The following is a 22,972-nucleotide window of genomic DNA, read 5'->3' as shown; positions in this document are numbered from 1 at the left end:
CCTTGAACATGCTACTCTACCATTCTTTATGCCACATGTTTATGGGTGATATGGTAAGACCAATGAATCTCATGATCAGGAGCCCATCATTGTACTGCCTTTATGATAAAATAGGTTCTTTTTTCGAAGTAAATTTTGTCAGTCATAATTTCGTCAGTCCTATATAATTGGATCAGGAATTCTCCAGGATATTAGATGGTGCTAAGGAGACAAAGATATAAACCTATGTCCAGAGTACGTATCTATTCCAGAATATATGAATGTCTGCTTCCTACAACATAGAAGGGGAACCTAAACCCACTTTTCCACCAGCTAGCTTGTATTCTTCAAAAATCTATGACATACTAGGAATTAGCAATGATATAACTAGATCAGCTTTATTGAAGAAGAGCTTATATTTTCAGATCTGTGTGTAACTTTTATCCCTGTTATTATGGTCATAGTTTTGTGGCCCCATTGTAACACTGAGGTAGTTAAGGAAAGAAGATAGCTCATGTCCATGGCCTAAGTTATACTGTGAACCTGAATGTTGAGAGCCACCTCTGTAATGGATGCTATCTACCAAGCATTCGAGAAAGATTTTTACTTTGTAATCACTCCAAGAGATTTGTTGATATAAAATTACTCCACCTCTCTTTGCCACTCATTTTTTCCTTTCAGGCTTCTCACCAACCAGTCAAGCTATTTGCCAGTACTCAGAAATCCATGTATGACTTAGACCATCTCCCTCTCTCTCTTCACATGAAGCAAGCATCCAAGTCTACTATAAACAGCTCTACCTATGAAAAGATTTCCTTTCATCGCTGTCCTGGCTAGCACTGGTTTACCATGCCAACCCTTTCCTAAACTAGGACTGAATTCTTTCCTTTCCTTAGACTTATTATAAAGAGCCCTTGAGGCCATACATATGAGTTGAGGAATAGGCATGCAGTTATTAGTGCCTTTTCAACCTGCTCAAGCCTGGTTTAAATGCAATGCTTCCATTGTAAAATTTTACTCTCCAGTGGATAGTTTATTTTTTTTTTAAGATTTTATTTATTCATTCATGAGATACACACACACACACTCACAGAGAGAGAGAGAGAGAGGCAGAGACACAGACAGAGGGAGAAGCAGGCTCCATGCAGGGAGCCTGACGTGGGACTCGATCCTGGGTCTCCAGGTTCACACCATGGGCCAAAGGCAGGTGCTAAACATGGTGAGCCATCCAGGCTGCCCATCCAGTGGACAGTTTCTATGATTACTTCTGATTACTATCCTGTGGATTTAATAACACCAAAATAATGTTCATAATCCCTGGATGTTCCATGGTTAAATCCTCGGTCATCACTTGAGCTCAGTAGTGTTCCAAGAGTTGTTTTTACAAACAGAGAACAGTCCTTGATTGAAAAACTGGTGGTCTTGCTTCAGAAATTTAGAAGTTGGAATCATGATTTTATCACTGAGACTTGATAGACTGTCTTCCCCACATTCTCATCCACCATGGCTACTTCTAGAACTAAGTGAATATCTGGTCAGATGCTACAAATGGAGGGAAGCTTATACAATAACTGGGACTCACATACTCTAGCCCCATTAGAAACTGAGTGCCAACCAACATATAGATTTGAATCATATCCTATATACTTTAAAAAATTCAAGGGAACCTAACAAATTTTGTGCCTCATTTTCACTTGTTAGATGTATGAAGGATTAACTTACTATCTACAGAAGTTCTCTTGCTATACTCCAGAACATAAGATTTTTGAAAAGTTCATAGAAACAGCAGGTTCTTTAAAACTCATAGGATTTAGCCCTTGCCTTCCAACACATATGAGTCTTGCTAGGTTATCCAAATTATTTGCCACTTCCTAGTCACTAAATCATGATATTATCAATAGGGTGACTACCTGGATGCTTTGTGTAATGTCAGGACAGTCAAGGTTTTTGTAGACCCTATTGGGACAGAAAATGGTTACATTTTTTACAGAGGTTCTGCGATTATAAAAATGTACTGCCACCTTTATTGTTTAAAGACAAACTTCTTGGGGGATCCCTGGATGGCTCAGTGGTTTAGCGACTTCCTTCAACCCAGGGCATGATCCTGAGGTCCCAGGATGGAGTCCCACGTCATGCTCCCTGCATGGAGCCTGCTTCTCCTTCTGTGTCTCTGCCTTTCTCTCTCTCTCTCTCTCTCTTCTCCCTCTGCCCCCCGCCTCTCTCTGTGTGTCTCATGAATAAATAATAAAATTAAATTAAAAAAAATAAAGACAAACTTATTTTGTTTTGTTCTGATAATGAGAATTGAGAAGAAAGCATTTCTCAAGTCAGTAGCTGGATAATAATGCCCCTGGGCAACAAGGAAGGTTGTCCCATACCTGAGCACACTACCTAGGCCTGGTTTCATGATTGAAGGGATGCATTCTTCCTCCTTCTAGTCCTTCCTGAGTTTGGCTTGTGTTTATTTCTTCTGGTCAACTCTAAGTACCCTTCAGAGGTGAGTTCAAAAATTTTGAAATTTTGGTGATTCTGCATATGACTTCAATTCTTTGCTATTGCCATTTAAAACTACCATAGTACAATGTAAAGATGAATAATAAAATTCATGCTAGTAGTTTAGAATATTAATTTTTCCTTTTTTAGAATAAAATAAAAAGCACCAAAGACCAATAAAATGTGAGAGAGTAGAAGAAAAGAAAAACTTTATACGTACTTTAATAGCATTTTTTCATGCTCATTATAAAAGAGGCTCTGCATTCACTTTGCATTGTGCCTCGCAAACCATGTAGCCAGGCCTACCTCCAGGAGATTCTGATACATTCAAAAACTTGAGAACCACTGTTCTAACACATCAGGTAATTGATGAGAGAGCTCTGCCAGCGGTTAGCATATCTTAATTACACATCTATATCTCAGAAGATAATCACAGAGAAGGTCTATAGAACCATTGTACCCACACTGAGACAAAACTTCATTTTCATGCAGCTTCTATAGACCCCACTATACCCAAAAAACCATTATGGCATTTCAATGCCACCATAAATCTCTTATCAAACAGTCCTCAAAGGTATATCTCAGTGATCGTCTATCCTAGCAAAGGCTGCAGATCCACTGGGGGAAGGATCAGAGGGAAATATATTATATATACTTGTGGTGGTATACTTCTCAAGGACTCTCATTCTGCCCCTTAAGTTAGTAGATTCTGAATCTGTGAACCTATATTGATCTAGAAATTGTACTGAACTAGAATTTATCATTTCAATAGCTAATATTCACTTTCTTATCACCAGCTCTCAAGTTTTCTTCCTCTTCAAGGGAAAAAAATGCCCTGAGTAAAAACCCATCAGTCTCACCCCAAAATTCCATAAATTCTTGGGGATCTAGGAAATCTAAATCTCAGGCCTCCCTCTCTTTATTTTTATTATAACCATCTTACATCTGATAATTAATTGCTGCCATCTAGACTCTTCCAGTTTGGCATATTTCCAGTGATATTAAATTCCAGGAAGATGAGAGTGCCTCCCACTTCTAATCCCAGCCTTCTTAACATTATGATGCCCCCTTCAGCATCATTTTTGGGCCCTCCCAGAAGCATAAAATGAAAGGATTTTCAGTTCTTTCAAATAATCCATTTTAATATTTCTACCTCCTTCTGATTTCTGTTGTCTTTCCTCATTACTATGCTAATAAAGTTCTAGCAACTCATTTACAGTACGATCATCTACAGACTTCAGGATAGCCTTCATGTTCACTGTTAAAATCAACTCTTAGCTACTATACTGAATCCCAGATAATGAGTGAGTGCACAACATAAATAAATTTTCTTCATTCCTACATTCTTCCACTCTGGCCTCACACCCTCAAGGTCAATCCCAATACATATTACATCCTGCTTTTTCATACCCTTATGCAGATCCTGAAATTGCTTTGCTGTCAATGTTATTTCTTCCTGCAACAGAGCTTTTACTTCTCCTTCCAAATAGTTCTGATACTTCACTCTGGTATTTAACCTGGTGGCAATGATAGTTAGTGAGGAAAGGAATTGAGGTTAACCAGACATTTTTGGTGTTATTGTTATTTGCTTATGTTTAATATGCTTTTTTATTTTTTGTTTGTGTGGCAAGTGAGAAGGGACTGTTCTGTAATCTAGAAGAGAAGGGTTTGGAAAAATTAGGAGTCAGGATTTTCTAGCTTGCCTCTCCTTCTACCTATCCTGATTGATAGGGTCCCATTCTTTACCTGTCATTTATGTGGGTTATTTTTCTTTGAAACAAGATAGATTTTTTCAAAGATTTTATTTATTTATTCATGATAGACACAGAGAGAGAGGCGGAGACATAGGCAGAGGGAGAAGCAGGCTCCATGCAGGAAGCCTGATGTGGAACTCAAACCCAAGACTTGGGGATCATGCCCTGAGCCAAAGGCAGACACTCAACTGCTGAGCCACCCAGGCATCCCTGAAACAAGATAGATTTTAAATCATCTGTATACCACTTATAACTGTGGGATCTTCCACACTTCACTATAACCCTCATTAGTTTCATTTCTTGTGTAGACATTAGATATTGTCATCTGTGTAAGTTGCATACCTTACTTACCAGCCTATGATAAGTTACAATCTCTCTCTCTCCCATCTAGTGTTAGAAACTTCGATATCAAATTGTTTCTCTAAATATAACACTTTGTTTTATAGTCAATCGAGGTATTACTCTGAATTTTAGTGGAATCCCATAAAAATTATTAGAAGGTCAGTGATAACATGGATAGATGGCAATTCAACCAAAAGCATTACCCATAGCTCCAAACATGTAATATGACCAATTGTGTTGTGAATACTTATAAATTTGTGGTAACAGTAAAGTTACAGCAAAGATTTAAATTTACCATTATGTAGTAAGAGTTTTAGGGCACATCAAGTAGATAAAATGTGGTCTTTTATCTAAAAATGCTTAATAGAAAATTCTATAACTTTTTATATAAATTGCATTACATATATATGTGTGTACATGTGTGTAATTTTAACAAGACATTTTAACTTAGTCTTTGTCGAAGAAGGGCAAGTAAGATCTTGTGGGATCATGTGTGGAGAACTTAACACTACCATAAGGCCTTGCCTGATTCCACTCCCACCAATCCCCCTACCTGACTTTTTCCCTTCCCCTTGCCTTAGGATGTTATTATAAGACCGATTATAAGAGTAATCATAGGATTAAGAGTTACATTTATGGCTGATGTCCTGCCACATGGCAGCTAGAGGGAATCCAAACAAAATAAAGACACTAAATAATAAGTAAAAAATATTGGATTTGTGGGAAACCTATATATCCTCTATCGAGCAACCAGATGTCTAAGTGTTCAGTTAGGACAATGAGCCAACTGAAAGCAACAATTGAGCCACTATTAATTTACTCTGAAAGATGTCCCACATCCATTAGGGTCCGTTCTAGACAGCCCAGAGCCTTTCTGTCTAAGCTTTGTAATGGACTATTTTACTTTATTAGTGTCATTGATCTATATACAACGAAGGTGTAGCAAAAACACAATAGGGTGAGGATGCGTGTAGGGAGGAAAGGTTTGCTAACTTAATGGAAAGAAAAATAAAAGAGCCTTGATGGTGGAAGAACACCTTGTTCCAGATGTTCTGGTTACTCCCATCTCTAACAGGAGTTTGTAGACTTTTAGAGAGACATTTCACTACTCTTATGCCAGATTTCAGTGTGCAACAATGCTTTGAGTCCATATTAATAAGGTTGGGGCACTTGAGATATCAGAAAGATCCACAGAGAAATGTCCACTCTATATGGCATATAGTGGCAAGACAATCAGATGCTCATCTATAGGATCAAGATGTATGTGGTATATATAATTGCCATTCAAATTCAGAGCAGTGGCAAGTGCCTGGAACAGGTATCTCTATGAATTCAGGGAAGAGAAAGTCGCATGGGGTACCCATAGGAAAACGAGAAGAGAATTTAGACTCTCCCCACTTCCACTCCTATATCTACACTCTCAGGGATGAAGGTGATCATATGCTATCAGTTCAGAACTGGAGGGAATCCTCCACATCAACAGCAACATGGACAGTCTATCCTGGACCATGGGCAAGAATAGCACACTTGATCTAAACCCAAAGGTGGTCAACCAAAGTCTCTGGCTAAGATCTTCTTGTGGACCAGGAAAAAATAAATCAACCTATTTTATATCACATGTCCATCCCATGAGATTACTTGGAACACAGTAGCAGGGACACCTTAAGGAAAATGTTTGAACTAGAGACGTCAAGGTGATGGTCATTCTTTTCAAGATTCCTATAGGTAAAAAAAAACTCAAACTCTGCACCTGAAGGAAAAATGGAAAAGGAGGTTATTGTCTCTATCTCTTGCAATTTAATAGCTATCCTTATAGGCCATCATTCAAATCTTTGGAAAGGGGCTGAAGGTGATGGAAGATTCTTGCAGAATCCCAGCATAAAGACTGGGGTGTCAATAACTATAAATAGTGTGTACAGTTGAAAGAAGGGGACAAACAGCCTGGTCAAATGTGCAAGGCAAATGAGAAGTACTGTTTCATAAAATTTCCCAAGTAGAATTAGAACTCTTGGCCAGAGTCTGGTGGTAGGACAGCTTTTGCATGCTGTTTTGGCAGCTTCTGATAGAAGTGGCAGTCCACAGGTCCCATTTAGGATGTTATCTGAATTTCCTTGGACTGTCCTCCATGGATCCCAGCAAATTTGCTTGCTCTGGGACAAGAACAATTCATTCTCAATGTTTAGCTGACAAACGTGGCCTGTCCATTGGATATGTTCCCTTTTTGTGTGTAATGAACTTTCTGGTGAATATCCACATGGTTAACAGAAAGCCTATTGGTTGGTAACAGATCTAATTGTATGGAATTCTCTAGTCTCCAGAGAGGAGGTGAGAATGCCTCTTGTATATGCCAGTCTGAGGCTTGTCAGTGACCTTACCATACAACCAGGCTATTAACCATAGCCCATGATTCAGTGAAATCAACATGAAACATTTGCTGTGTGGCCTGGACAGCCATCTATACCCCATGTAACTCTGCCTGTTGTTCCACATGTCTTTTAATGCACTAATTAAGGGACAGATCTCTCAGGTTGGGTACAGCCACACATCATTCTGTCCCAGTAGAACTTTACTGGAAAGAGAACCAGGCCTGTGCACAGTCCAGGGAGGTCTCTATCTCTGAGTTCCCACTGGGCCAGTGGAGATAGTGGCTTCTCTGTTGATATGCCCAAATGTTAGATGTGGATTCCTGAGACCAACACATGAAGTTGCAAGACTCTAGTTAGGCCAAGTTTCACCCCATCCTGTATGTACTACTTCCACTTCACTAGAGGAGATCTCTGAGCTTCCTCTACCAGACAAATTGAGTCCTTTGTTCAGATGTGTGACATTATTGGGATATCTGGTAGTAAAACTACTTCACAGCAATGAGTCATGTGCTCCCAATCTACTGAAGCCCAATAACAGGCCAATAATTGCCCTTCAAAGGCTTTTTCCCTTTTGGCTAACTCCAGGAGCTTACAAGTTCAAAAGCCTGATAGATGCCAGTAACCTGCTACAGTTTCCAACTGTTAGTAGTCTCCAGTTGGCAAACTAAGAGATTGCTGTAACTCAAACAGCAAATGTAGATTGGTAGGGCCCAGAAGAAGGGTAGACTAAGTGGCTGAATAGAAAGCCTCTAGAGCATCCTATTGGTTATGGCCCCACTCAAAGGCAGTAGCTTTTCTGGTAACCCAATAGATGGGTACCATCAGAACTACTTTATGGGGATGTGAGAGCCCTAGTAGCCAAAGAAGCCCAACAGTTACTGGGATTCTTTTTTAATTTGCCAGAGCAAAAAAGTCAAAAGCTTGGCACTACTCTCCCCTAGAATGAGACATCATGCTCTTTCCCAGATTTACCAAGGAATATCACTTGGGTTGTGCATCTTTGTAACTAGTTTGTGTTAATGACCCACTTGTGCTGCCATGTATAAGTCAATAGGGTTCCCAGTCCTTCTTGGACAGTGCCCTTGTCTTAGCCCACCAGGAGAACATCATCAACATAGCAGGTTAGTTCTCTCAGTACAAAACTTTCTCCAAATTACGGCCTACGATAAACGACAGATAGTCAAGGAATTTGGGTAGCCTTGTGGAAGGACATTAAAGGTGTTTTGTGATCCATTCCACATAAAGACAAATTGAACTGAATCATCCATGTAGAAAACAATATTGAATAAAGCACTTGCAACATCAGTTGCCACATACCAAGTTCTGTTAGCTTGGGCAATATTAGCCTCTATGACAGTTACCATGCTAGGTACTGCTGGTACTAAAGGCAGTATCATAGCACCCAGCTACCTACAAATAAAGGCAAATATTGGGGCTTTGCACATAGGCCACATAGGGGTAATGAGTGAAGAAATAGTCTTACAGAGAACTTCGGTTTTCTAAAGCTTTGTTATAAGATAGCTACTTCTTTTTCCTCTCTGAACAGCAGATATTGCTTTGGGGAGGCAATGGGCCAAGGAACTAGAAATAAGATTAGTTCATAGGCTTCCACATGCCCCACTAAGAGGGCCCATTAGGGATTGGGGGCAGAAGTGAGCAGGAGAACATGTAGATAATACATCTATACCAACAGTACATTCAATAGTGAGATTCATAACAATAGAAGTTGTAGGGAACCAAAGGGATCTATTCATAGACAAGGCTGAACAGGGACTTCTTGGTGGTGACCTTAGATCTCAAACTGGAGAGCATCATTTGTTTCTCCCATCCTGGTGCCAGGTGTTACAAATATCAAAGCCACCTGTCGTACTGGTAAACAAAGAGGCTGAAAAGTCCATTCTCTCCCATCGCCCCATTAAAACCTGACTTTGACATAGGGCTTCCTCTGAAGAGACAGGGAACCTTAGCCTAACTCCTAGTCTTATTTAGTTTTGAAAGTCAGCCTAGAGGTCCTTGTAAAAGTTGACAGGGCTCTCTAATTCATCTCCAGACTCATTGGAGCGGGGAGTGGATAGGACTTGTGTCATTCACAGGGGCCATCATGAAGTAGATTCTATTAGGCCACTCAGCTGTGAATTCTTTGATGGGAAGCACTCCAATATCTTCCTTTGAGATCCCATTATTGAACAATCAGACTCAGAGATCTCTTGGAAAAGTCCCTTACTCAGGTCACCCAAAGGGAGTTTGGAGTTACCACTCTTATGATGTTCTTTCTGCTTTATCAAGTCTTGGCTGATTTGTCCTTGACTACTTTTTGCATTCTGAGAAATTTGTCAGGTACCAGTCACAATAGTTACAATTCAATTAATCTGACCTCATGAGGGGGTTTATATACACTCTTTAATCAAATGGAGTACCATGGACAAATTCTAGAAAACTGAGTCTGGTTAATAATTTTATCACCAGCTCTTCCAACACCATCACTGTAAACCCAAAGGACAACCAAGGGTGGCTGCTATACCCTTTGCAGCAACCTCATCACAGTGAGCTTGCCAAAGCTCAAATAGCCATCAGCTGAGAAAGGAGAAGGTCTCAGGTGTGCATGCCCTCTCATAGCACCTTCTTCCTCCTCCTTAGACAAAATCAAAGCACTCTAGTGAGTGGGGTCGTTAGTGGTACATCTCAACATCCCAAGAGACACCACTGTCCCTCGCTATGTTTAATGAGATTACCTCCTTCATTTTGACAGCAAACTAAGTCTCAAAAGTTTCATGAGCTACCAGATGAAATGATCTTGAAGGGGCTTTCCACACTTTCCACTAACATCATAAGCCTAATTACTTACTGCATTGCCAGAAGTCTGGTGTGCCAGGCACCTGTCTAGGGCTAACTTAGAGCTTTATCTGGTGCAACTCAGCCTGTTTCCATATAGAAATTCTCTGGGATGCCAAAGTATATAGGCTATGTGAGGTATGAACATCTAACTTTTCATGGTAGTACTTGTCTCTTTTACTGCATCTTATTTATAAAATATAATATTCCATGAAATTATGTTTGGCAGCAACTTTCATATTTAATGCATTGTATGTAAATATACATATTGTAATGTAGCTAATGCTTCTTTTATTTGCTGAGAGATAAATTCATGGTGTGAACTAAGTTACTTGGCAAACTGAAGGAAAATTTATTATACATTTATATAACTTGTAAGGGGATCATCCCCTTTATTCCAATTATTTTACATAAAGTCTACTCTTCATTCATTTTCATTTTACAGTTTTCTTGGGAAGAATTTTTATGGCTTGCTTTTGATTTTACCTGATTTTTTTGACAATGATTACAGTTATGTCTGGTGTTTAAAAATTTTAAAATAGGTTAAATATAAGAGAATATACTATGCTGTGATTTTTAATGTTGTTTGTAAGCAACTGGTAAATTAGTCCACCCCAGAAGGAAAATAGTCTAAATTATTTTATTAAGCAATAAATGAATGCAAAATTATAATTAAAATTTTACATGATTCTATAGAGACCATTTAAACCTTAAGATTGCAAAATTGTAATGTATTCTTTTTTGCAGAATGCTAATGCTGTTTTTAACTGCAAACTAATCAATGTGGTTATGTAAGTAATTTCTATACTCACTGTTTCCTTTTTTTCTGCACATACTTTTTACCCCAACTGTCTGGCTATTTTAGATTATGCATATAACAGGCTTTCCTGGTGAATCGCTTATGCTTACAAACATAAGAACAAAAGACTATATAAATACAGGATGACAAAGCAATCCTTTTTGGTCCTGAAAAAAATTATTTTCTGTTACAATAAGGGATAAGCACAGAATGAGAACTACTGAATACAATATACATTCTTATGCACCAAAGAAGACTCTTTGTCAATTTTCTGCAAGATATCCTCTCAAGGAAGACATAAATATTATCTTGTGTTAAAATTCTGTTTTATTAGCAAAGTTGTATAGGATCGTTATTTTTACGTTTTTATGATGTATTATAACTCCTTTAAGAAAATGTTTGGGACAGTTGGGTGGCTCAGCGGTTGAGCATCTGCCTTGGGTGTGATCCTGGAGTCCTGGATGGAGTCCCACATTGGGCTCCCTGCATGGAGACTGCTTCTCTCTCTACCTATGTCTCTGCCTCTTCTCTCCATGTCTATCATTAATAAATAAATAAAATCTTTTTAAAAAAAGAAAAAAATTATGTGATCAAGTGTCCTGGACACTTTGATGCAGTGAAAAGAAACAACTCTGAATTTACAGGTATGCTGATCGCCTCCTGATTTAATTGGCAATGATACCATTTTTCCCATGGGCTGGCACAAATATGTGCCTCATAAAGATTGTGTGGAGATTATCACGTTCCTCCTAATTTTTCCATCTGCTGCCATTCTCAATGATTTCTATAAGAGATCTACAAGAAACTAGGGAAATACTGATGCAGAGCAATTTATGAAGGAAGGGGCGGCAGAAAGGTTTGGGTTCAACCAAGGAGTAAATGTACTTAACAGTAAATCATAAAAATCACTATTATGACTAATAATTGACGCATGCATAGTGTTACACTGTTTGTGAAGCATTTAATATGTTTGGAAATGGTTAGTTACTTTTCTGTTAAACCCCCCCAAAAAAGGAAGAACAATTTGGCTGACTGAGCTTCTTTTCTGGATAGAGAAGTTTATAAATGACTTGTACATGTTCACTTCCTCCTTCTACAAATTAGTAGATAATATATATTGCATATTTATGTTTTTGAACAGTACATTTCCAGTATCAAAAGAAGACCAAATTATTTATTTTTTTTTAAAGATTTTATTTATTTATTCATGATAGTTACACAGAGAGAGACAGAGAGGCAGATACACAGGCAGAGGGAGAAGCAGGCTCCATGCAGGGAGCCCGACGTGGGATTCGATCCCAGGCCTCCAGGATCGTGCCCCGAGCCAAAGGCAGGCGCCAAACCGCTGCGCCACCCAGGGATCCCAGAAGACCAAATTATTACAAGGGTTAGAGTCCCATGAAAATAATTGTTTAGTTTGCATAACATTGTTAAGTTTAGGAATTATTTCCTTAGCTCAATGTACTCAAAAGCAAATCAGAAAAGATTTACAGACTAGGTGTTGTAAAACCCATTTTCAAAGTTAGGAGATGATATTTTGGAATAAAGAAGTGTCTTTGCCTAGGAAGTCCTGACCAGAGAGTATTTGAATGGGATGTTTCTCCAGTCCTTCTTAATGAATAATTATTGCTCTTTCCACTATAATTTCTAAATTATCTTACCTCTCTATAGCAACATTTTGTCAGAAAAGACAAAGTTATAATATATGAATCACATATATGACTTATAATATATAAACCACATATTTATATGAATAATATAACTAAAATTATATTTTGTCCTATATCTAGAAAGATGGCCATAAGAAATAAATTCTGATACTAGACACAGTTTTGGAATTGTAACAAAATGCTTCATTTTAACATTGGTACTCTAATATTTTTTTGGGAAAAAAAATGCCACCAATGAAGTAATCACACCTAATAGATGGGAAATAATTAATAAAGAAAACTTGCAACTGTTCACTTTAGTTTGGCAGATTTGGATCTCAATCATTTTCCTGTAGCTAAAGAAAACTCAGAAGAAAGTATATGTATATATATATACTAAAACATGTGTGGCCATTACAATATACTGTTATATTAAAGAAGGGTCTGATATATAATCCAAATATATAAAGAATTATATTCCAAGTCATCTCATAAGCACTGACAAAACTGACAAAAAAAAAATCTATACACACTGTCAACTCTTTGAACATTTCTTTCATTTGGTTGATTATCTAAATAATAGTAGCTAGATATGAGTGTGTATGTTTACATATATATATATACATGTGATTGAAATTAGATTTTTATCAATGATTGTTTAGTATTTGTTTTCCTGCATTTACTTGGAAAAGGTCCTTGGGAAAGATTAAAAAGTTGTATGCAAATAAACAACACAGAGTCTGTATGAATATTTTTTATTTTTATTTTATTGTTCTCATTGCTGAAGGAATAAAGAGACGAATGCAGGTATTTCAGGGGAGATTCAGCAAAGATTGTATCTTCCGCTGTAGCATTGTTCTCTGGTTTTGAAGATTAAGATCCTTTAGAAGATTAAAGAATGATAATTCTTTAGCCTTTAAAAAGTATGATAGAAGAGAGAAAAAATAGAATCCTCAATGTTTGAATAACTGGTCAAGAGAATAAATAACAGATCTGCCTTGAAATTAATGTCAGAAAATTATAAGAAGGAAGATTTTACTTCAAAATGAGGACAATTTTCTGATAGGGCTATTCAAAAATGATGTAGGTTTTCTTTTTTTTTTAATTTATTTTTTATTGGTGTTCAATTTACTAACATACAAAATAACCCCCAGTGCCCGTCACCCATTCACTCCCACCCCCCGCCCTCCTCCCCTTCTACCACCCCTAGTTCGTTTCCCAGAGTTAGCAGTCTTTACGTTCTGTCTCCCTTTCTGATATTTCCCACACATTTCTTCCCCCTTCCCTTATATTCCCTTTCACTATTATTTATATTCCCCAAATGAATGAGAACATATAATGTTTGTCCTTCTCCGACTGACTTACTTCACTCAGCATAATACCCTCCAGTTCCATCCACGTTGAAGCAAATGGTGGGTATTTGTCATTTCTAATAGCTGAGTAATATTCCATTGTATACATAAACCACATCTTCTTTATCCATTCATCTTTCGTTGGACACCGAGGCTCCTTCCACAGTTTGGCTATCGTGGCCATTGCTGCTAGAAACATCGGGGTGCAGGTGTCCCGGCGTTTCATTGCATTTGTATCTTTGGGGTAAATCCCCAACAGTGCAATTGCTGGGTCGTAGGGCAGGTATATTTTTAACTCTTTGAGGAACCTCCACACAGTTTTCCAGAGTGGCTGCACCAGTTCACATTCCCACCAACAGTGTAAGAGGGTTCCCCTTTCTCCGCATCCTCTCCAACATTTGTTGTTTCCTGCCTTGTTAATTTTCCCCATTCTCACTGGTGTGAGGTGGTATCTCATTGTGGTTTTGATTTGTATTTCCCTGATGGCAAGTGATGCAGAGCATTTTCTCATGTGTGATGTAGGTTTTCTTAATGGAGTAATTCCCATCATTGAAAATACTCACTGTGCGATGGGCAGCCCGGGTGGCTCCGTGGTTTAGCGCCACTTTCAGCCCAGGGCCTGATCCTGGAGACCTGGAATTGAGTCCCATGTCAGGCTCCCTGCATGGAGCCTGCTTCTCGCTCTGTGTCTGTGTCGGTGTCTGTGACTGTATCTGTGTCTGTCTGTCTCTCATGAATAAATAAACAAAATCTTAAAAAAAAAAAAATAGTCACTGGGTGAGCAGAGCACAGAGAAGCACATGGAATATACATTAAACTAAGTGTCTTTAAAGATAGTTTCCAATTTGAGATTATATGAGGACATAGAAATTCCCATCTGTAATCCTGGTAGATAATGATATGAGAATCAGACCATGTGCTATCAATATTTCTTTGGTGCTCTGTAAATCTAGGATTGCATGAAAAACATTTCCTTGTCTTGGAAATTGCTATTCCAGAATGGAAAGGTGTGTGTCTCCTAACTGAAACTCCTCCTTGACCTTCCTTATTCCACTTTCATTCTTTACCTTTGACTCCATTAAATCCCCCATTTTTTCCCTTCTCATTAGAAAATATGTTTCTTAGGAGCCAGAACTTTCCCTTTTTTAGTCTCAGTGGTTTTAGTAGCATAAATATACTAGGCAGAAAAAAAAAAAAACTTGATAATGACTTATGGACCAAATAATCAGTAAAGAAAATAAGGAAGTTAAAGAAAATGTAAATGTAGGCAATACATTTAACAATAGCAGACTAAAGTGAAGGGTAGGCTCAGATGCCTACTAGTAATGGCTAATGCTTCTCTAATGCTTGCTCAGTGTCAGATACTTGACTGAGAACAGTAAATTTAATTTAATCTTCGCACTTAATCCTCACAACAGTGCTTTACAATGGATACTATTTTTAACCCATTTACAGACAAAAAAAAAAAAAAAAAACTTTTTAATCACACACCAGTGGATAGCAGGGTTGGGATCTAAATCCTGACCAACTGTCCAAGTCAGTGTTAATATGTTGACTCTCCATAATCACCATGACACATCATGGAACTCAGATATATCAAGAAAAAGGTGGAAACAGGTTCAGGTGAACACTTAAGAATCAGTGCATACATATTGCACAGATCAAAGTAAGACAGTAAGTCTAAATTAGATGAACAAAGGAGAACCAGAAGGGGAACCTAATAAAGTATAGACAGTCCAGGTAATGAAATAGGACAAAAGACTGAATCCCCAGACCTACCTTGACTGTGTATCCAGCCTTTGCATTCTTATCTGTAAAATAACAAGTTGTGACTATCTCTTAATGAGTCTCTGTTCCCTTTAAAGTCTGAGATAGGGATCCCTGGGTGGCGCAGTGGTTTAGCGCCTGCCTTTGGCCCAGGGCGCGATCCTGGAGACCCGGGATCGAATCCCACGTCGGGCTCCCGGTGCATGGAGCCTGCTTCTCCCTCTGCCTGTGTCTCCGCCTCTCTCTCTCTCTGTGTGACTATCATAAAAAAAAAATTAAAAAAAAGTCTGAGATAGTATTCAAGAGTTGAGGCAGCAACTTTAACACAAGTATTAAAAATAAAAAATTCAGAGAAGGCAAATAATCAAAAGCCCAGGAAAATTGGTTTTAACCTGAAAGGGTTAGTCCTGACATCAATATATCAGTATAGCAACTTTAAGGTAGCTGATACAAGATGCCTTTGATAACTGGAATAAGTGTCTCTCCCCAACTTGCTCGTTTAGAAAATTTAAATGCTAGAGGCATAGAAAGATAGATAGATGGTAGATAGATAGAGGGATGATAGATAGATAGATAGATAGATAGATAGATAGATAGATAGATAGATAGATAGATCTGGATACTAACAGGAGATCACTTTTTCCTGTCCCTCACACTCCTTTGGATCATTAGAAACCTAATATTTCTCAAAGGCACCATTCCATAAAATAAAGAGCCTAGCAATTATAATGTAAAAGACTGGGAATAATTATCATACTTTCTTAAGTTTATGTGAGAGTCTTTAACATAACTTTTTTTTTTTTTACTTTCTTTTATGATATTTATTTCCCTAAGGCTGCCATAACAATGTATTTAAAGCTGGATAACTTAAAACAACAGAAAATTTCTCTTATAGTTCAGACTAAAAATCTGAAATCAAGATGTCAGCAGAGCCATGCTCTCTCTGGAGTTTCTAGGGAAAAATTCTTCCTTGCCTTTTCCAACTTTTGGTGGTTCCTAGCAATCCTTGGCATTCCTTAACTTTTTTGGCAGCATGGCTTTTACCTTCATGTGGCCTTCTTCCTTCTGTGTCACCCCTGTCTTTACATAGTGTTCTCATCACTGTAGGCCTGTTTCTGTCATTTACCACACCAGTAATTGGATGAGGGCCCACTCTAATCCAGGATGGCCTTAATTTAGCTTAACTAATTACATCTGCAATGACCCTATTTCCAAATAAGGCCACATTATCAGGTTCCAAGTGAATATGAAGTTTTGGTATACACTACTCAATCTGGTACATGATGTAACTTCTGCTTTGGAAATCAAGATATGTATTTTTCAACTTTGTCCCTGACAATAGTAGAATCATGCATATATCAGAAACTCTCAAAAATTTCCTTGCAAAGGATGCAAGGAATTATAATTTTAGAATTCAGACGTTAGACCCAAAATTTACATTTTTTTTTTAAAGATTTTTTTTTTTTTATTAATGATAGTCACAGAGAGAGAGAGAGAGAGAGAGAGAGAGGCAGAGACATAGGCAGAGGGAGAAGCAGGCTCCATGCACCGGGAGCCTGACGTGGGATTCGATCCTGGGTCTCCAGGATCGCGCCCTGGGCCAAAGGCAGGCGCCAAACTGCTGCGCCACCCAGGGATCCCTACATTTTCATTCTTATATAATAAACCTTAAGCAGAGATGTAGCCAATTCTCAGCCTCAAATTTTCATTTTTCCATTTATTTGGTAGCCTCCTAAGAATTCCTCTTTCTAACCAATAACTTTTTAGATGGGCAATTAAATGAATTCCATAGGCTCCAGTGATTTGGAATCAAGCCAGAGATTCTGTGGTGATCTGGAGGATTAACCTTCCCAACATAATGTTGGAAGCAGTGATTAGGAGCTTCTTCTAACTGACTTCTGGTCACAAAGTGCAAGATGGTGAAATAGTTTTAACCCAGTAGACATTCATAACAGAGCAGTATCTTTGAGTTAACCATAATAGTGTATAATGTATTGTATTTGTAGTAGCTGTTAATGAAGTAAACAACATTAAAATTTATGTTAAAGTTATTTGAACATTAATAAAATATTTTACTACAATTTAATACCCAGATTTTAAACTAAATTGATAACTAAAATATGATAATTGAATGCACTTCCTTATATTCCACTTACATATATTATCATTAATTGTTAGCTTTTAAAATGATGTAGAAAAATAAACTTCTGGGGATCCCTGGGTGGCTCAGCGATTTAGCGCCTGCCTTGGGCTCAGGGCATGATCCTGGAGTCTCAGGATCGAGTTCCACATCAGGCTCCTTGCATGGAGCCTACTTTTACCTCTGCTTGTGTCCCTGCCTCTCTTTCTCTCTGTATCTCTCATGAATAAATAAATAAAATCTTAAAAAAATAATAAAAATAAACTTCCACTGGAATTTCAAATTGAATAATTACTACTTATTAATATATAGCCAATAATAAGATAAGAGAAAAACAATAAATATAATTAAGGGAGAGAAGAAAATTAATATTAGAAAATGTTTATGTCAAATTCAGGAAATAGCTAAATAAAAATGGTAAGAAAATTCTGTTTAGAATAAAACAAAATTGTGAATTTTTTTGTAGCTACCAAAATTATTTTAAAGTATTATGAAATAGAAAAAGTAGACAGTAGACAGTAGAATTTAGCCTTGTAATTAATAAAGATTGTTTGTGTCTTATGTAGTGGCAACTTAAGTTTGATGCTAAAATCTTTCTTTATAATAAATATTTCAATCTATGTATAAAAATATATGTATACATATATTCCCATTTAATGGAGAGACTGTCAAAGTTTTAGAATAAATTTATTCCATTATATGGTCTAAATTATCCTTTCAATATTATTTCTCATAATTTCTCTGTGCTCATTCTTAATCAAATTGACATTCCATATATGGTACTTTATACTATATTACCTGCTATTATGCCTTTGTTTATATACTTTCCCTTAGCCATAACACTATATCTATCCATTTTCCATTTTCTAATTTACTCTCCTACCTAGTGTTCTAGGTCCATTTGAAAACCCTGCTTTTCTGAGTTGACAAGTCATTTTATAAGCACTGCACATTTTATAGGTGTCCCATGTGTGGTAAGCTTTTTGATGCAAATCCATTTTGTTCTTACTGCAATTATCCAGGACCATATGTTAAGTGTTCAGTAAATCTATATAGAATGAATTATTGAATAAATTTAAAGTTATTGTACAAAAGGTAAACAGGCCAAAGAATTTTGATGCCTCTCACTACTTGATCTTCTCACACAAGGAGTTACCAGGGGTACACAAGCAGTGTTAAGGAAAGTAGTGTGAATTTACATTTTTCTTTAGTGAATATAACATAATGAAATTAAAACAATCAAGTTCCAGAAAATAGATTGCAAAAAACAGGAAAATATCAGGCAAGATATCACGAAAAGGAGACTTGATGGAGAAAACAAACAAGAGCAAAGAGAACTTTAGAACGCTAAAATACATAAAGAAAAAATAATAAACAATATAATATATGGGACAGTATGAAAAATCCAATAATCTGATATTAGCTCCTAATGTCCAGTTTATTTATAGCAGTTTTTACAAACCACGTAGCTAATTCCCCAAAATGTAGTATGGCTTGCAAAGATATAAAATTAAAAGAATATGCTCTAAAAAAGATGTAGGGATAAAAGAAAAAAAATCTGCTGTAGGGCTATTAAATGAAACTATTATTGGAGCTGTCTAAAAAAGAAATCATACTATAAAGGACTATTACCTTCTTAACAGATAGATTTCAATTTAACTCTAAGTTTTCTAGAAGCCAAATAAAAAGAGAAATCTGATCAATTTCATAATTTACAACATCCATGATAAAAGCAAACCAATTTACTCAGAAGAAGTGCAATTATTCTCGCTACTAAAACCTGCAAGAAATTTCTCCCAAGGGTCATCATAAAGAGGCTGCTGTAAAATATAACAAAATATGCCTTAAACAATATCTTTGATAGACACCACTAAGAGTTTAATAGACCTGCTTTTTTATCGTACCCCATACTATATACTGATGGTTTAGCTATACAGTTCTGTGTGTAGTTTAACAGAGGCATAGATTTTTCAGTAACTGGAAAAATAGATGGACAAGAAATCTTTCAAAGATTCTCCAAAAACATCTTTATCTTACCATAGTTCTTTAGAGAAACTTGGTGGCACTACATCTCAGAACACTCAATTGGTTAATTCAGTTAATAGATATTGGATACCTATAATTTACATAGAATTTGTGTTAGGCACAGAGGGAACACAGGGAACAAAATTTTCTAGGACATCAGCTATTCTGTGATGTCCATCAAATATGCCATATGACCTGAACGAAACTAAAAGCTGAGATTCTTTTGTGTACAGCTGAAGGCACTTCAAGCCTTGGATTCAGTTCCAAGGATAACACTCAAAAGGTGGATCAGGTCTCTTTTAGAAAATAAGTTGGGTCTTCTCTGACATACAGAGTAATGGGCATTTGCTGAGCCTTCTATTCAGCTTTAGTCATAATGCCTTTGTGGGAAAGTATCTAGTTGAATCTGTTTCAGGTTTTTTTTTCCTACACTATGCATGTATTGAGATTTCTACCACAACAGTGGCTTTTAAACTATTCTCTGAAAAACCTTAATTATATCTTCCTTGGAATTGAGAATGGGGGATTGGTGGAACAATAGAGGCAGCCAGTCAGATCTGTCTTCTTTAACCATATATCAGCCAACAAACCCTCTCTGCTAGAATATCAGAAGGGTTTTGGCAAGTCATTTTTAAAGTGTATTTGAAAAACACTGCACCGCTCTGTTGTACTATTTCCAAAATTTTATTTGTCTCCACAAATATTACCAACACATCCAATTCAATAAATATGTACTGTTCACCTGTAATGTTCCAGGATCTAGATATGCCATGTTAAGGTGTCTGTTCCAAGGAGCTTAAAGTTTGAGTTAAGACCCCTAAGGGCACTGAAGATTAGGCCGCAGTTTGGTAACTGCTATCTCAGGGATATAAATACCACCCACTGAGCACGCATGGTGAATCGGGGTAGCCAGATTCCATTCGAGTGAACCGAGGACTCGAGAAACCCGTATATCACAAATTGCTTTTGAGTTGAGTCTTTAAAAATGTCAGAAATTAGGAAAAAGTGGATATAAGTCATTTTAAGCAATAGATGAGTGAGAGGGGACATGTCTGACAGGATGGCAAATGGAAAGATTAAGTAACTGTGACTAGAACACAAGTAAGGTTAAGAAATATAGTCTTAGACTCAGGAAGATGTCAGATCATAAAGAAGTAGTGTACTTCACCAAGAGATTTGAACCAAAAGACAAAGGAGACCAAACCAAAGCAAGCCATGATATTTATGTGGTAGAACAATTATTCTAGCATTATTATAGAGGATACGGTAAAGAGGCTAAGAATAGAGTCAGGCAGGGTAATTAGAAGGTTATGGCAGCAATCTGGAAGAAAATAAATGGGAATCTAAATTAAGCCAGAGAAATTGTCATGAGAGGAGGAAGTTTTGAGAGATAATAAAAGGGTGGAACATATGTGCTTTTGTGACTTCTATAGCCTATCTGTCCTGTTTTTCCCTTCTAAATAAATAGTGATGCATCTTATAATGTTACTTATCTCTATGTAATTTCGTTCCCACTTTCTGATTTATGTATATGTAGTCAAGCTTTAAAAAATTTGAAATGCTATTCTTTTCATGTTCACCAAACCTTACATAGCAGTCCACTTGAAACTTGAACATTTAATCACTTAGTACACTCTGCCTGCATAACAAAGCTCAACATTATAATCCTCCAGTTATTACAAGATCTGTGCTGTCTCTGATACATTTACACTTCAATTACAATTACAATGCTTTCATTTTAACAGCTTCTAGTTTCTGAAGGATTAAGTCTCAAGGATTATGTTATAATGAGAACAAAGGTTATTGACGACTTCTCATTTCATTCTGAGATGCTTTCCCAGCTAAATCAAAGTGAAGCCAAATTTATTCCAAGATGTTTTCTCCCTGCAGGAAAACATAATGGAAGTTATGAGAAATCAAGAGTTTTTACTGCTTCCAGCTGAGGAGCTCCATAAACTCCTGGCCAGTGATGATGTAAATGTTCCTGACGAAGAAACTATCTTCCATGCATTAATGATGTGGGTCAAGTATGACATGCAGAGGAGATGCAATGACTTGAGTATGCTTCTAGCCTTTATAAGACTGCCGCTGCTTCCACCACAGGTAATTGTATGTGATGCTGTATTAATAGTTATTATGTTCTAAAAAGCTCTATATTAAAAGTAACATCAAAATGTAAATTAAACAATAATAATAATTTAAAATAAAAAAGAATACCCATTAAGCATCTGGTAAAATAGTAATGTTCAATTTTTATGTTTTATCGTATACACGCACACACATGCACTTGAAGGCAGAAAGTCCAACCACTTCCCAAACTAAGTTTTATGCCTCACTGTTACCATTTTTTTACAATTGTTTAATTATTTAAGAAAAAGTAACATCACAACCCACTTATTACTATTCACATTTTTTTTAGTTTTAATCAAATACTCTTTTTAGGAATATGTGGTGATGGAAAATGATGAGTAATGGCTCTGATTCCCATCTCTGCCACATACTGATTCATGCTCATATGACTATGAGAATGTCACTTAATTTCTCTGAGATCCAACTTCTTCACCTATAAAATAAAATTGTACTACCACACAAAGGTTTTGTGAAAAGAAAATTAGACAGCACTTGTAAAGTACTTAATCTAAATACAGTATCTAGAAGATTTTTAAATGTTGCAATTAATTCCCCGCTTCCCTATTTTGAAGATCTATTATCTATCATCTATCTATCTATCTTCTTATCTATCCTAAGATGCAATAATGTGATCATTCTCTGATGAAAATACATTCTTGGGGTATATTCATAGAGTTTTGAAATCTTACAAATAAGACATATTACTTAATGGTACACGGTTATGAAGTAGTAGCATTTAGCAGTTGGAAATATGGAATATTCAATAATTGGAGCTAAGGAGAATCCAGACACCAAGTGAACTAACTGCCTCATTTTACTGATGAGTTATGAGTTATATAGGACAGGTGAACTGGTAAGAACAAGTTCATTCAAATTGTAAGAAGAAGAGTATTTTTCTCTGATTTAGTCTTATGTTTTTACCTTGTCATGTTCCAAAATTATCTATGCACAGCAATGCAATGTTAACCTGGGCCTGGGGTCCTTGAATTCTCAGGCTATCCAGAAATAAGTTTGAAGGTAGCTCTTACCTTGAAATGACAAATACAATTGTAGGTATATACATTTTGTGTGGGAGATGTAAGGGGCCTGTAACATTCACCAGATTCTTCATTTGGATCCATACTACCGTCAATACTTTCACTGATCCATATATTACAAAGAATGTAAAATAGGGAATTAGGACATTGGGAAAGAATGACAGGCAAGTACATGTTAATAAGTGAAATGAGAATTATGATCATATATTAAGATTGCAAAGTTTGAAAAAAACACACTGTACTAAAATTGGGAAAACAAATGAAGTTTTATAAATAAAGGAATATTGTGTTTCATTTGGCTGCTGAA

The 22,972-nt window shown here is 36.8% G+C and overlaps 1 protein-coding gene across 2 annotated transcripts in view; it reads left to right on the top strand.

Annotated features, from left to right (window-relative positions):
- Positions 1-22,972, top strand: part of KLHL1 (kelch like family member 1) — a 435,375-nt gene that overhangs the window by 272,642 nt on the left and 139,761 nt on the right. For both annotated transcript variants that reach the window (XM_049099352.1, XM_035704542.2), the window contains exon 5: positions 21,389-21,601. In XM_049099352.1, coding sequence (XP_048955309.1) covers positions 21,389-21,601 — 213 coding nt within the window. The remainder of the gene's footprint in view (positions 1-21,388; positions 21,602-22,972) is intronic.

This window comes from Canis lupus, chromosome 22 (genome assembly GCF_003254725.2).
Source record: "Canis lupus dingo isolate Sandy chromosome 22, ASM325472v2, whole genome shotgun sequence".
NCBI classification, from domain to species: Eukaryota; Metazoa; Chordata; class Mammalia; order Carnivora; family Canidae; genus Canis; species Canis lupus.
The sequence above is the reverse complement of the archived record's forward strand: the minus strand, read 5'-3'. Positions and strand labels throughout refer to the sequence as shown.